The sequence below is a fragment of the Physeter macrocephalus genome, chromosome 5, assembly GCF_002837175.3.
Source record: "Physeter macrocephalus isolate SW-GA chromosome 5, ASM283717v5, whole genome shotgun sequence".
Classification (NCBI taxonomy): Eukaryota; Metazoa; Chordata; class Mammalia; order Artiodactyla; family Physeteridae; genus Physeter; species Physeter macrocephalus.
In genome coordinates this window covers 100,245,705-100,257,794 of record NC_041218.1, presented here as the reverse complement: position 1 = coordinate 100,257,794, position 12,090 = coordinate 100,245,705, and the positions used below count along the sequence as shown (strand labels likewise).

The 12,090-nt window shown below is 47.4% G+C and overlaps 1 protein-coding gene across 10 annotated transcripts in view; it reads right to left on the bottom strand.

Moving 5' to 3' along the window:
* RAMP3 (receptor activity modifying protein 3) overlaps nucleotides 1-12,090 on the bottom strand; it is a 56,453-nt gene that overhangs the window by 28,427 nt on the left and 15,936 nt on the right. For 3 of the 10 annotated variants that reach the window (XR_008617500.1, XR_008617501.1, XM_028490242.2), the window contains exons 4-5: nucleotides 5,671-5,833; nucleotides 4,142-4,253 (exon numbers count right to left, since the gene is read on the bottom strand). The exons of 1 other annotated variant lie outside the window; for it this stretch is intronic. Coding sequence is in view for 4 of the 9 variants with exons in the window: in XM_028490242.2 (XP_028346043.2) it covers nucleotides 4,142-4,253; nucleotides 5,671-5,833 (275 nt within the window). In the remaining 5 variants the exon portion in view is untranslated. Of the gene's footprint in view, nucleotides 1-1,349; nucleotides 1,619-4,141; nucleotides 4,254-4,339; nucleotides 5,834-6,429; nucleotides 6,549-8,921; nucleotides 9,614-12,090 lie in introns of those variants that run through there. 6 more of the 10 variants (XM_055085111.1, XM_055085112.1, XR_008617502.1 and 3 more) reach the window with 6 other exon arrangements.

Sequence of the window (12,090 nt, the reverse complement as noted above, 5' to 3'; positions counted from 1 at the left end):
AGAGAGAGGCAGGAAACCCCTCCCCACGTGATACTGCAAAGCAAGAACCAGTTCTTCAGAGACCAAGGAGCCCCAGGTGCCCGGCTCTGCTCCAGGATGGTCTCAGGGAGGAGGGCTCCAGCACTACACGCCCCCTGGTGGCTGGGCTTTTAACGTCATGGATGAGAAGATGAACCTGGACTTTAGTGAAAGAGAAAGAGGAAGACCACCAGTGTGGTTAGCAGAATAACAGTTCCCAAAGATGTCCTGGCCCTGATCCCCAGAACCTGGAAAAATGTCACCTGATGAGGCAGAGGGACTTTGCAGATGTGACTAAGGCACAGACCTTGAGATGGGAAGATCATCCAGGATCGTCTGGGTGGGACCAACCTATCCCCTGACCCCCTCAATCAGGGAACCCTTCCCGCAGGTCAGAGAGGTAAGGGGGAAGGAGGAGGCACAAGAGGGACTCAGCCCACCATTGCAGGCTTTGAAGAGGGACGACGGGGCCACAAGCCAAGAAACAGGTGGGGGACTTCCCTGGTGGCACAGTGGTTAAGAATCTTTCTGCCAATGCAGGGGACGTGAGTTCGATCCCTGCTCCAGGAAGATCCCACATTCCATGGAGCAACTAAGCCCGTGCGCTACAACTACTGAAGCCTGCACGCCCTAGAACCCACATGCCGCAACTACTGAGCCCGTGTGCTACAACTACTGAAGCCCATGCGCGTAGAGCCCGTGCTCCGCAGCAAGGAGAAGCCCGTGCACCACAACGAAGAGAAGCCCCCACTCGCCGTAACTAGAGAAAGCCCTCACCCAGCAATGAAGACCCAATGCAGCCAAAAATAAATTTTTAAAAACAAGAAACATGGGTGACCTCAGAAGCTAAGAGCCAGTGAGCAAGGGGGACCTCGGTCCTACAACCGCAAGGAAGTGAATTCTGCCAGTGACACAAACAAGCAAGGAAATGCATCCTCCCCTGGAGTCTCCAGGAAGAAGGGGGCCCTGAGACACCCTGACTGTAGCCCAAGGGACCCAAACTGGACTTCTGACCTGCAGAACTGTAAGAGGATAAGTGTGTGGATTTAAGCTGCTGCGTTTGTGGTCAGTGTCATGGCAGCCCCAGAAAACTCATCCACCCTAAAACAAATACGGTAAGTACCCTACGTATGAACGAGTTCCGTTCCGAGAGCGCATTCGTAAGTCCAATTTGTTCATAAGTCTAACGAAGTCAGCCTAGGTACCCAACTAACACAATCGGCTATATAGTGCTGTGCTGTAATAGGTTTATAATATTTTTCACACAAATAATACATAAAAAACAAACAAACAAAAAATAAAGAAAACCTTTTTAATCTGACAGTGCAGTACCTTGAAAAGTACAGTAGTACAGTACAACAGCTGGCATCCAGGGGCTGGCATCGAGTGAACAGCCAAGAAGAGTTACTGACTGGAGGAGGGGGAAGAGGTGGGAGATGGTAGAGCTGAAGGATCGTCAGCGATAGGAGATGGAGGGCAAGCTGCAATTTCGCTCACGCCTGACGCTGATGGAACACACGTTCACATCTTTGAAAGTTCACAGCTTGAAGGTTCGTATGTAGGGGACTTACTGTACAGCTCACGTCTTGCCTTGGGCTCCCTGAAACAGACCCCGACACCAAGAACCAGCATGAAACCAACGTGAGTGGTTTCTGGGGAGGCCCAGGGGAGTGGGGTTCACTTGAGGTGGGAGAGGCGAGAGAGGGTGCAGGGGAGGAAGAGGAGGTCCAACCCCAGAGGAGTGTGGGCCAGGCCAAAAGCAGTGAAGCCCCCAGGGTGGGCTCAGGGAATGTCAGTTTTATTTTGCGTGCAGCAGACCTGCTCTGCAGAGCTGATTAGATGGCGCTTTCAGCAGGCCCCTCTAGCCACAGGGAGAGCACAGCCGGCAGATGCTGACAGGACTCCAGAAAGGATGGACAGAGTGAGAGAGAGTGACGAGTCAAGGATGGCTGCCCAGGGAGTGCCCCGGCGGTCCAGTAGTTAGGGCTCCACGCTTCCACTGCAGGGGGCAGGGGTTCCATCCCTGGTCAGGGAACTAAGATGCCGCATGCCGCGCGGTGAGGCCAAAAAAAACCAAACAAACAAACAAAACCCAAAAACAACCACAACAACGAAACACAATTAAAAAAAAAAAAAAAAAAAAGATGGCTGCCCAGGATGGCAGTTCAAACCCCCAATAGGTGCTGGTGGCAGTCCCTGAGTGGGGAGAAGAAAGATGTGGGCTGGCAGGAAGGGGTCTGCTTGAGCCCTGCAGGGGAATGTCCCCAGGCAGGTCCATGCCTGGGCCTGGAGCCCAGGAGGCAGGTTGGGTGGAGAAACAGGCCTATAGGTCTTTGGCATCCAGATGGTATCTGAAGCCAAAGGAAAGCACTAGATTCCCAGGTAAAGTGTAGAGTGAAAAGAAAACGAGCCCAGACAGAGGCTTGGACGCTCTGACGCTGAGGTGTTCCTGGAGCACCATTTCTGAACCACCCAGACCCCGGTCCTGTCACTCGAGTTTCTGGAAAACACAGGCTTTGGAGCCGGCCCTCTCGGCTGGAAACCTCAGTCTGAGGGTCCGTGAAGTGAGCACATCGCTGAAACTCTGAGCTTCAGGATTTTACCTTGAAGATGGAGCGCAGGGTCCATGCAGAGCTGCAGTGGTGCCCACGTGAGCCGGGCCGCGTGCTCTGACCCTCCCTCTACGCCATGCTGCACCGCGCACACTGCCGAGCGACAGCAGAATTCAAGGAACTGAACAAGCTGAACAAAAGGACAGGGGCTTAAACACGCAGCATTTAAAATCACAGAGGAAAGAGTGGGCTTGGAGCAATCTGTCACCTTTGGGGGAATTAATTATATTAATTCCTGACCTGACAGACATTCGCACACATACGATTTCCAATGAACCAAAAGAACTTAACGTTAAAAAATCCATCAGAGTATTACTAAAACTACAGAAGGACGTGTTTATAACTCTAGTCTAGGTTAGTCCGGGTTATAGCAAGAAGGCATAAAGTAGCGCACAATTCTGACCACATAAAATTTTACGTCTTTCACAAGACAAAAAAATACCATGGAGTGGTAATAAAAACCACCTAATGGAAGAAAGTATTTGCGCCACACAGAATTCACATCCGACAGGTAAGAGGAATGCCTACAAATCAGTAACAGCCTGACAGGAAAGTGCACGGGCCACAAAGTATGGACAAGCAGGGCACGGGAGACGAGGAAACGGGGGTAACATAAACCGCGGTCACCTCGCTAGTCCTTAGGGAGACAAAATTCAAACAGGTGTCAATTCTGACGCCACCGGCGTGCCTGACACCCACAGAGCAAGCTCGGTGGCTGAGGGGCGCTGCGGGGCACCAAGCCGCAAGGCCCACCCCAGGGTCCTGGAGGGAGATGGACGCTGGCCACTGCAGGGGTGACCCTGCCAGGACAAAACAGGAGGCCATCTCCTGCCCCCCCCCCCCCCTCCAGTCCCCCTCTGACACCTCCTGCTGCAGAATCTAACAGGAAGCCAGCTGGCAACGCGGCCTCGGAGGTGTGGCTCTCAGATCCCTCGCTCTGTGTGACTATTTACGTTTAATTACCTGCAGTGAAACAAATTACAGATTCAGGTCCTCAGTTGCACTAGTCACGCTAGTAACTCCAGAGCCTCCTGTGGCTGCATACTGGACATACTTCCACCACTGGAGAAAGTTCTGGGGAGCAGCGCTGCCCAAATCACAGGGGCGGGCAGGCTGGTGGCAGTCCACAATGGCACTCTTGTCCTCACAATGTCTCCTGGGGGCAGAGAGGGGGGCCGTCTCCCCAAACCTCCCTTCTCAGGCTTGAGAAATGTGCGCCTTGCGGAGGTGCTCCCAGCTTCCCTAGGGACCAGCAGAGAGACCGCCACACTCACCACCTGCCTCGGCCGTCCCCCTCTACTCCTCCTCTGCAATCTCCTCTTTCCCCACGTCCGGACAGCGGTGGGACATGCATGACCACCGCCCATCCATCCATTCACTCAGCAGGTATACACTGGAAAAGTCCCACCATAAACAAGCTTTCCTTTTCCAGCCGGACCCTGACAGATATTCCCACTGAAGTTCCCATTAGTGATGGCAGACCTGAGCCTTCAACAACATGACCTACTTACCTGACCAACGACCTGATTCGCATGAAGTCCCTCTGTAGCACGTGGCGGAGCCTGGCTTGTCCAAGTGCCCTGGCTTCAAATCCCCGCCCTGCTCCCCTACACACCCCTGTGGCTGAAACGGAAGAACGGTTGTCTGTCTCCTGTGGGAAGCATGCTCCTTGAACAGTGCCAAGTCAAAAGTATGCCCCCAGTGTATACCTGCTGAATGAATGGATGGATGGGTGGCGGTCATGCAGGTCCCACCCTCTCTGGCTGGCAGATCACTCAGCCTGTCAAAGCTGGCGAGCAAGAGAGCCATTATATCTGCATTTTGAGAAGCGGTTAGGAGGACGGACCCTGAGGCACCAGGTCACAGGGAGAGGGAGGTAGGAGACAGTGAGGAGTGGAAGTGAGGTATTTAGGGATAACATTGGCAGGACTTGGCCAGAAGCCCCCAGGGTTCTGGCCAGGCTTGGTGGTGGAGGTGCAGGCTTAGCAGGAGAGTGGCTGGCCGGAGCTCAGAGGAGAAACAGGGCTGCCTGGGAGTCGGCCGTGCAGAAGCATGGGGCAGAGGGCTCGGCCACGTGCCTTCAGGACCACGCCATTTGGAGGCTGGTTGCAGGAGGTTAAGCCTCCTGCCAGGCACAAAGGAGGGGCTGCCAGGCCCGGAGCGCCTGGTGTCACAGTGGGCACAAGAGGACCACACATCACAGGGAGCAGGAAGATGAGGGCTAGGGATGCCCACAGAGGTCGGCAGGGTCTTGGCAGGAGTGGATTCAGAGGCGGCCGGGTCTGCTCTCCCTGCACTGAGCCTGGAGGGGAGAGCTGTGTGCGGTCTCTCCAGCCACAGGGGACCTCTGCTTCTCTCTCCAGGCGTCTCCGTGCCCTCGCTGTTCACTTAGGACGCTGACTTTCCTTATTCTTGGAAACCACCATTTCCTTCACACTTAGCCTCTGGGGCCCTCCTCCATGTCTGCTCCCCTGGATGACTGTGCCTTCTGTCTCCACCTGGCTCTGCCCCAAACTTCACACGCCAAGATCCAGCTCTGGAGTCATCTCCTCTGAGCAGCTATCCCTGGCTCCTTCTTTGACACCCCCTCCCACTTCTGGGCTCAGGATTCTCTGTGGTTACAGCTCTCTGCTATGACATCTGGTAGCCCCAAGCCATCCCCTCCGCAGCTTGGGAAACGGGTTTTGCCATCAAGTGCTGGACTAGAACTGTCTTTGCTGAACTTAATGAAACTGCCAGGCAGCATGAGCAGTGGAGAACACTGGTCTGCAGAGAGATGGAGCCCAAATGCCAGTTCTTCCTCTGGTCTAGCTGCATGCTTCCCCCACCTCTGTGTGATCCATGGTTTCTCCTTTCGTTACCGAGTCCAAGCTCGCAGGTGTCGAGGCACGGAATACGACTTTAGGATCGAGAAGATGGCAGATTAAAGTCTCAAAATAACCATCTTATCAGGGTTTGGATGCCAGTTTCTTTTATGGCACAGAGAGGGGGAGGAGATGAGGAAGTAAAGTAAAAATTCCATAAGTTTTGCAAATATCACCTGGAATGACCAGCCTCGGGGAGGGGAGGTGTTAATTTCTTCTTTCTTGAAGCCATCCACAGGTGGACAGGGCCAGATGTTTTCCTGACAAAGGCACTTTGGTTTAACATTCAGGCAGAGGGGCGGGGTTCCCCGAGGCAGGCCATTGTGTAGAGACAGGATCCTTTTAGTGAACAAAAGCAGCGGAAAGCAAAGGTTAAAGTAAAAGAAACAGATCCAACATGTCAAATTTGGCTCTTCCAGTTACACTTTTGCTGTGCAAACCGCTTTTTAATTTTTTAGATTAGATTCATGTAAAATAATAGAACATGGAAGATGCCAACATTTTTAAAAATTAATTTGTTATGATCATGCTACCACTCGGTAATTGTAAAACCCTCTTTTAAAGTTAAAGAGTGACATCAGAAATATGGTGGAGTGGGCTTCCCTAGTGGCGCAGTGGTTAAGAACCTGCCTGCTAATGCAGGGGACACGGGTTTGAGCCCTGGTCTGGGAGGATCCCACATGCCGCGGAGCAATAGGCCCGTGAGCCACAACTACTGAACCTGCGCGTCTGGAGTCTGTGCTCCGCAACGAGAGGCCGCGATAGTGCGAGGCCCGCGCACCGCGATGAAGAGGGGCCCCCGCTTGCCGCAACTAGAGAAAGCCCTCGCACAGAAACAAAGACCCAACACAGCAAAAATAAATAAATTAATTAATAAACTACTACCCCCAACATCTTTAAAAAACAAAAAGACATATGGTGGAGTGAAAAACTACCTTTGTCCTTCCCCTTCGATTTATACCCGGTAAAACATCCACAGCTCAGCAAAGGCTCCTCTGCCCAACATAACAGGACGGGGAATGTCCACACATCAGTACATCTAAAGGTGGGTGAACTGAAATAGAGAAGACAGAACCGTGGGAACACTGGAATGGGTGCCTGCCTGCAGTCCCAGCCCTCTGACCACGGCAGCTGAGCCCACAGCTTCAGAGAACCCAGGAGCAGCAGGAGAAGGGGCACATACGACTCAGGCCTCCCAGCTGCACCGGCACCCGTGGCCACAGGTAACTGGGCAGCAGTGGCAGTGAGGGATGGGGGACCAGCCTCCCAGCCGCTGAGGCGCCCGCGACACGCCCCCATCTGCAGTGGTGGAGCCCGGGAACCTTATAACACCAGACGCAGGAGAGGTGCCCCATGGACCCTGGCTCCCCTCCCCTCGTCTTCCCTCCTCCACAGGGAGCCCGTGTCTCAGGGGATCTCAGACAAAAGGAAAGAGCCCACCATCCCAGGGATGACAGCAGCCCTGGCAGAAACAAGGCAGCAATGACCCCAGAGGCACAAGAAATGACAATGAAGACAAAGAGCCACACTTTTTACAGAGACGATGAAGCTGGAAAGTGCACTGAAATAGAACCAGAGGCAGCTCAGCTAAGAGAAACCAAAAACTTGTGTGATAGCGCCACCTACTGGAAAATAAAAGAAAGGACTCTAACTCCTAATCTGTCCAGCCTCAAATGCACCAGCAAAGGAACAAACAGTTCATCAAACATGAAGAACCACAGTAACACTACACAAAAAGAAAATGACAATTCTCCAGACACCAAATTTAAAGTCATGAAAATATTGTGATCTGATAGAGAATTCAGATAGCTGTCATCAAAAAACTCAGAGACATACAAGAAAAGTCAGAAAGGCAGTTTAATGAGCTCAGGAATAAAAATGATGAACTGACGGAACACTTGACCAAAAAGACCAAAACTCTAAAAAGGAACCAAAGAGAAATTCTGGAGCTGAAAACCTCAATAAATGAGATGAAGAGAGTATTAGCACTGGAAATGGAGCAGACCATATGGAAGAGAGAATTAGTGAGCTCCAAGATAGAAGATAGAAATCTAACAATAATACAAGTAAAAGAGGAAAGAGAAATAAGATATTCCTTTAAATGAGGAAATCATACAAGAGCTATCTTTTAGGAAGGGCAATATTAGCATAATGGGTATCCCAGAAGGAGAAGAGAGGGAGAAGGGAGTTTATTTAAAGAAATAATAGCTGAACACTTCCCAAATTTGGGGAAGGAACTGGATACACAAGTCCATGAAGCTACAAGAACACCTAATTACCTCAACGAAAGAAGACTTTCTTCAAGACACGTTATATTAAAATTGCCAAAAGTCAAGGACAAAGAAAGAATTTAAAGGCAGCCAGGGAAAAAAGAATGGTAATCTACAAAGGAACCCACATTAGGCTATCAGCAGATTTCTCAGCAGAAACCCTACAGGCCAGAAGGGAGTGGAGTGACATTCTCAAAATACTGAAAGATAAAAATTGTCACTCAAGAATACTCTATACAAGGACTTCCCTGGTGGCGCAGTGGTTGGGCATCCGCCCGCCAATGCAGGGCACAGGGGTTTGATCCCTGGTCCGGAAAGATCCCACCTGCTGCAGAGCGACTGGGCCCATGCGCCACAGCTGCTGAGACTGCGCTCTGGAGCCTGCGAGCCACAACTACTGAAGCCTGCGCGCCTGGAGCCTGTGCTCCGCAGCAAGAGAAGCCACCGCAATGAGAAGTCCACGTACTGCAACAAAGTGTAGCCCCTGCTCACCGCAACTAGAGAAAGCCCACGTGCAGCAGGGAACACCCAACACAAAAATAAATTATTTTTTTTTAAAAGGAATACCCTATACAGCAAATTTATCATTCAAAAATGAAGGAGATGGGCTTCCCTGGTGGCGCAGTGGTTGAGAGTCCGCCTGCCGATGCAGGGGACGCAGGTTCGTGCCCCGGTTTGGGAAAATCCCACATGCCGCGGAGCGGCTGGGCCCGTGAGCCATGGCCGCTGAGCCTGCGCGTCCGGAGCCTGTGCTCCGCAACGGGAGAGGCCACAGCAGTGAGAGACCCGCATACCGCAAAAAAAAAAAAAAAAAAGAAGGAGAAATAAAGACTTTCCCAGACAAACAAAGTGAGGGAATTCATCACCACTAGACCTGCTTTACAAGAAATGCTGAAAGGAACTCTTCCACCAAAAACAAAACAGCAAAAACACACAAAACTTTGAGCAAGGGGATACATAGACGGAACCAGAAAATTGCAACTCTTTATCAGAAGAGGTTTTAAACACTTTATTACAGTATAAAGGTTAAGGGGAGGAAAAAAGGAAAGCAGAAAAATAGCTATAGCTATCTCATTTTCAGGTGTAAGTAACAAACTTACAACAAAAAAAGGGATAATTTGAGATAACAAAAACATAAAAGGGGAAGAGGAAAAGGACAAAACTCATATAGGTAAATGAAGATAAGATACTATCAGCAGAAAAAGGACTATTTTAGACTCACAGACATAGAAAACAAACTTTTGGTTACCAAAGGGGAAAGGTGGGAGGGGAGGATAAGTTAGGAGTTTGGGATTAACAGATACTACCACGTATAAAATAGATAAACAACAAGGCCCTACTGTATAGCACAGGGAACTATAATCAATATCTTGTAATAACCTATACTGGAAAACAATCTGAAAAGGAATATATATAACTGAATCACTTTGCTGTACACCTGAAACTAGCAAAACGTAAATCAACTAACTTCAATTTTAAAAGGTGGGCGGGGAGATGAGATTAGGAGGCTAGCTTTGATGCTCTGTTTCCATAATAATTCACACAAGTTTTTTTTTTTATAAATTTATTTATTTTGGCTGCGTTGGTTCTTCATTGCTGCACACAGGCTTTCTCTAGTTGCAGCGAGCAGGGGCTGCTCTTTGTTGCAGTGCGCGGGCTTCTCATCGCGGTGGCTTCTCTTGTTGCGGAGCACGGGCTCTAGGCACGCGGACTCAGTAGTTGTGGCACACGGGCTTCAGTAGTTGTGCCTCACGGGCTCCAGAGAGCAGGCTCAGTAGTTACAGCGCAAGGGCTGAGGTGCTCCGCAGCATGTGGGATCGTCCTGGCCCAGGGCTCAAACCCTTGTTCCCTGCATTGGCAGGCACACAAGATTTTTTTAAAAGAAAAAGGACTATTTTATCTATGAGACATTTTATACAAACCTTTTTTTGGGTAACCAAAAAAACATAAACACAGAGCAGAGGCATGAAACATACAAAAAAAGGAAACTGAGAAAAATATCAAAGAAGACCACCAAACCAATATGGCAGACAGAAACACAAGGAAAATGAAACAATGGAGGTATAGAGAAACCAGAAAACCAAAGATAAAAAGACAGTACTAAGTCCTCATTTATCAATAATCACACTAAGTGAAACTGGATTGACTTCACCAATCAAAAGACACAGAGTGGCTGGGTGGATTAAAAAATAAGACCCAACTTTATGCCGCCTCCAAGAGACTCACCTCAGCTCCGGAGACAAACAGAGGCTCAAAGTTAAGGGATGGAAAATGACACTTCAAGCAAATGGCAGCCAAAACAAAGCTGGTATAGCCATACTTATATCAGACAAAATAGACTTCAAGCCAGAAAAGGTAACAAGAGATAAAGATGGACATTATGTATTGATAAAGAAGACAATTCATCAAGAAGACAGAACAATGATTGATATATATGCATCTAACATAGGAAAACCAAAATATTTAAAGTAATTATTAACAGTTCTAAATGGAGAAATTGACTGTAACACAATAATAGTAGAGGAGTTTAACACCCCAACATTAATGGAAAGATCATCCAGACAGAAAATCAACAAGGAAACAACACCCTTAAGTGAAACATTAGACCAGATGGATTTGATAGATTTAGAAAGAACATTCTATCCAAATGCAGCAGAATACACATTCTCCTCAAGTGCACTTGGAACTTTCTCAAGGATAAACCATATGTTGAGACACAAAAGAAGTCTCAATAAATTTAAGATTGAAATCATATTAAACATATTTTCTGATCACAATGGAATGAAACCAGATGTCAACTACAAGAAGAAAGCTGGAAAAATCACAAATATGTGGAGACTGAACAACATGCTACTGAACAACTATTGGGTTAACAAAGAAATCAAAGGAGAAATCACAAATTACCAGAAGACAAATAAAAATAAATATACTACATACCAAAACGTGATGCTGCAAAAGTGGTACTAAGAGAAGTTTATAGCAATACAGGTCAACTCAAGAAACAGGAAAAATCTCAAATAAACAATTTAACTTTATACCTAAGGAACTAGAAAAAGAACAAATGAAGCCCAAAGTTAATATAAAGACTGAAATAATAAAGACCAGAGCAAAAATAAATCAAATAGAGACTAAAAAGACAACAGAAAAGATCAAAGTAACTAAGAGCTGGTTCTTTGAAAAGACAAACAAAATTGACAAACTATTAGCTAGACTCACTAAGGAAAAAAGAGAGAAGGCCTTGATAAATAAAATCAGAAACAAAGAGGAGGAAAAAAAGATAGATACCACAAGAATACAAGGACTATAAGAGAATATTATGAACAGCTACATACCAACAAGTTGAACAACCTAGAAGAAATGGACAAATTTTTAAAATCATACAAACTTCCAAGACTGAATCAGGAAGAAATAAAAAAAATCTGAATATACGAATCACTAATACAGAGACTGAAGCAGTAATCAAAAAGCTTCCAAAAAACAGGGACTTCCCTGGTGGTCCAGTGGTTCAGACTCTGCGCTTCCACTGCAGGTGGCATGGGTTCGATCCCTGGTTGGGGCACTAAGATCCTGCACACTGCACGCTGCAGCCAAATATTTTTTTTTAAAAAGCTTCCAAAAAACAAAAGTCAGGCACCAGACAGCTTCACAGGTGAATTCTACCAAACATTCAAATAAGATTTAATACCTATCCTTCTCAAACTATCCCAAAAAACTGAAGAGAAGGGAACACTTTCTAACTCATTTTACAAGGCCAACATCACCCTGATATCAAACCAGACAAAGACAACATAAAAAAAGAAAATTACAGGCCAAAATCTCTGATGAACACCAATGTAAAAATCTTCACCAAAATATTAGCAAACCAAATTCAACAATACATCAAAAGGACCATACACCAGAGTCAACTGGGGTTTATTCAACGGACACAAGGATGGTTCAACATCCACAAGTCAATCAATGTGATACACCACATTAACAAAATGAAGGATAAAAACCATCTGATCATCTCAATAAGATTCAGAAGCATTTCACAAGATTCAACACCTATTTATGATAAAAAAAAAACTTTCATCAAAGTTGATATAGTGGCCACCTCCTAGAGTAATGGAAATAAAAATAAAAATAAACAAATGGGACCTAATGAAACTTAAAAGCTTTTGCACAGCAAAGGAAACCATAAACAAGATGAAAAGACTACCCTCAGAATGGAAGAAAATATTTGCAAACAATGCAACTGACAAAGGATTAATCTCCAAAATATACAAGCAGCTCATGGAGCTCAATATCAAAAAAAACAAACAACCCAATCCAAAAATGGGCAGAAGA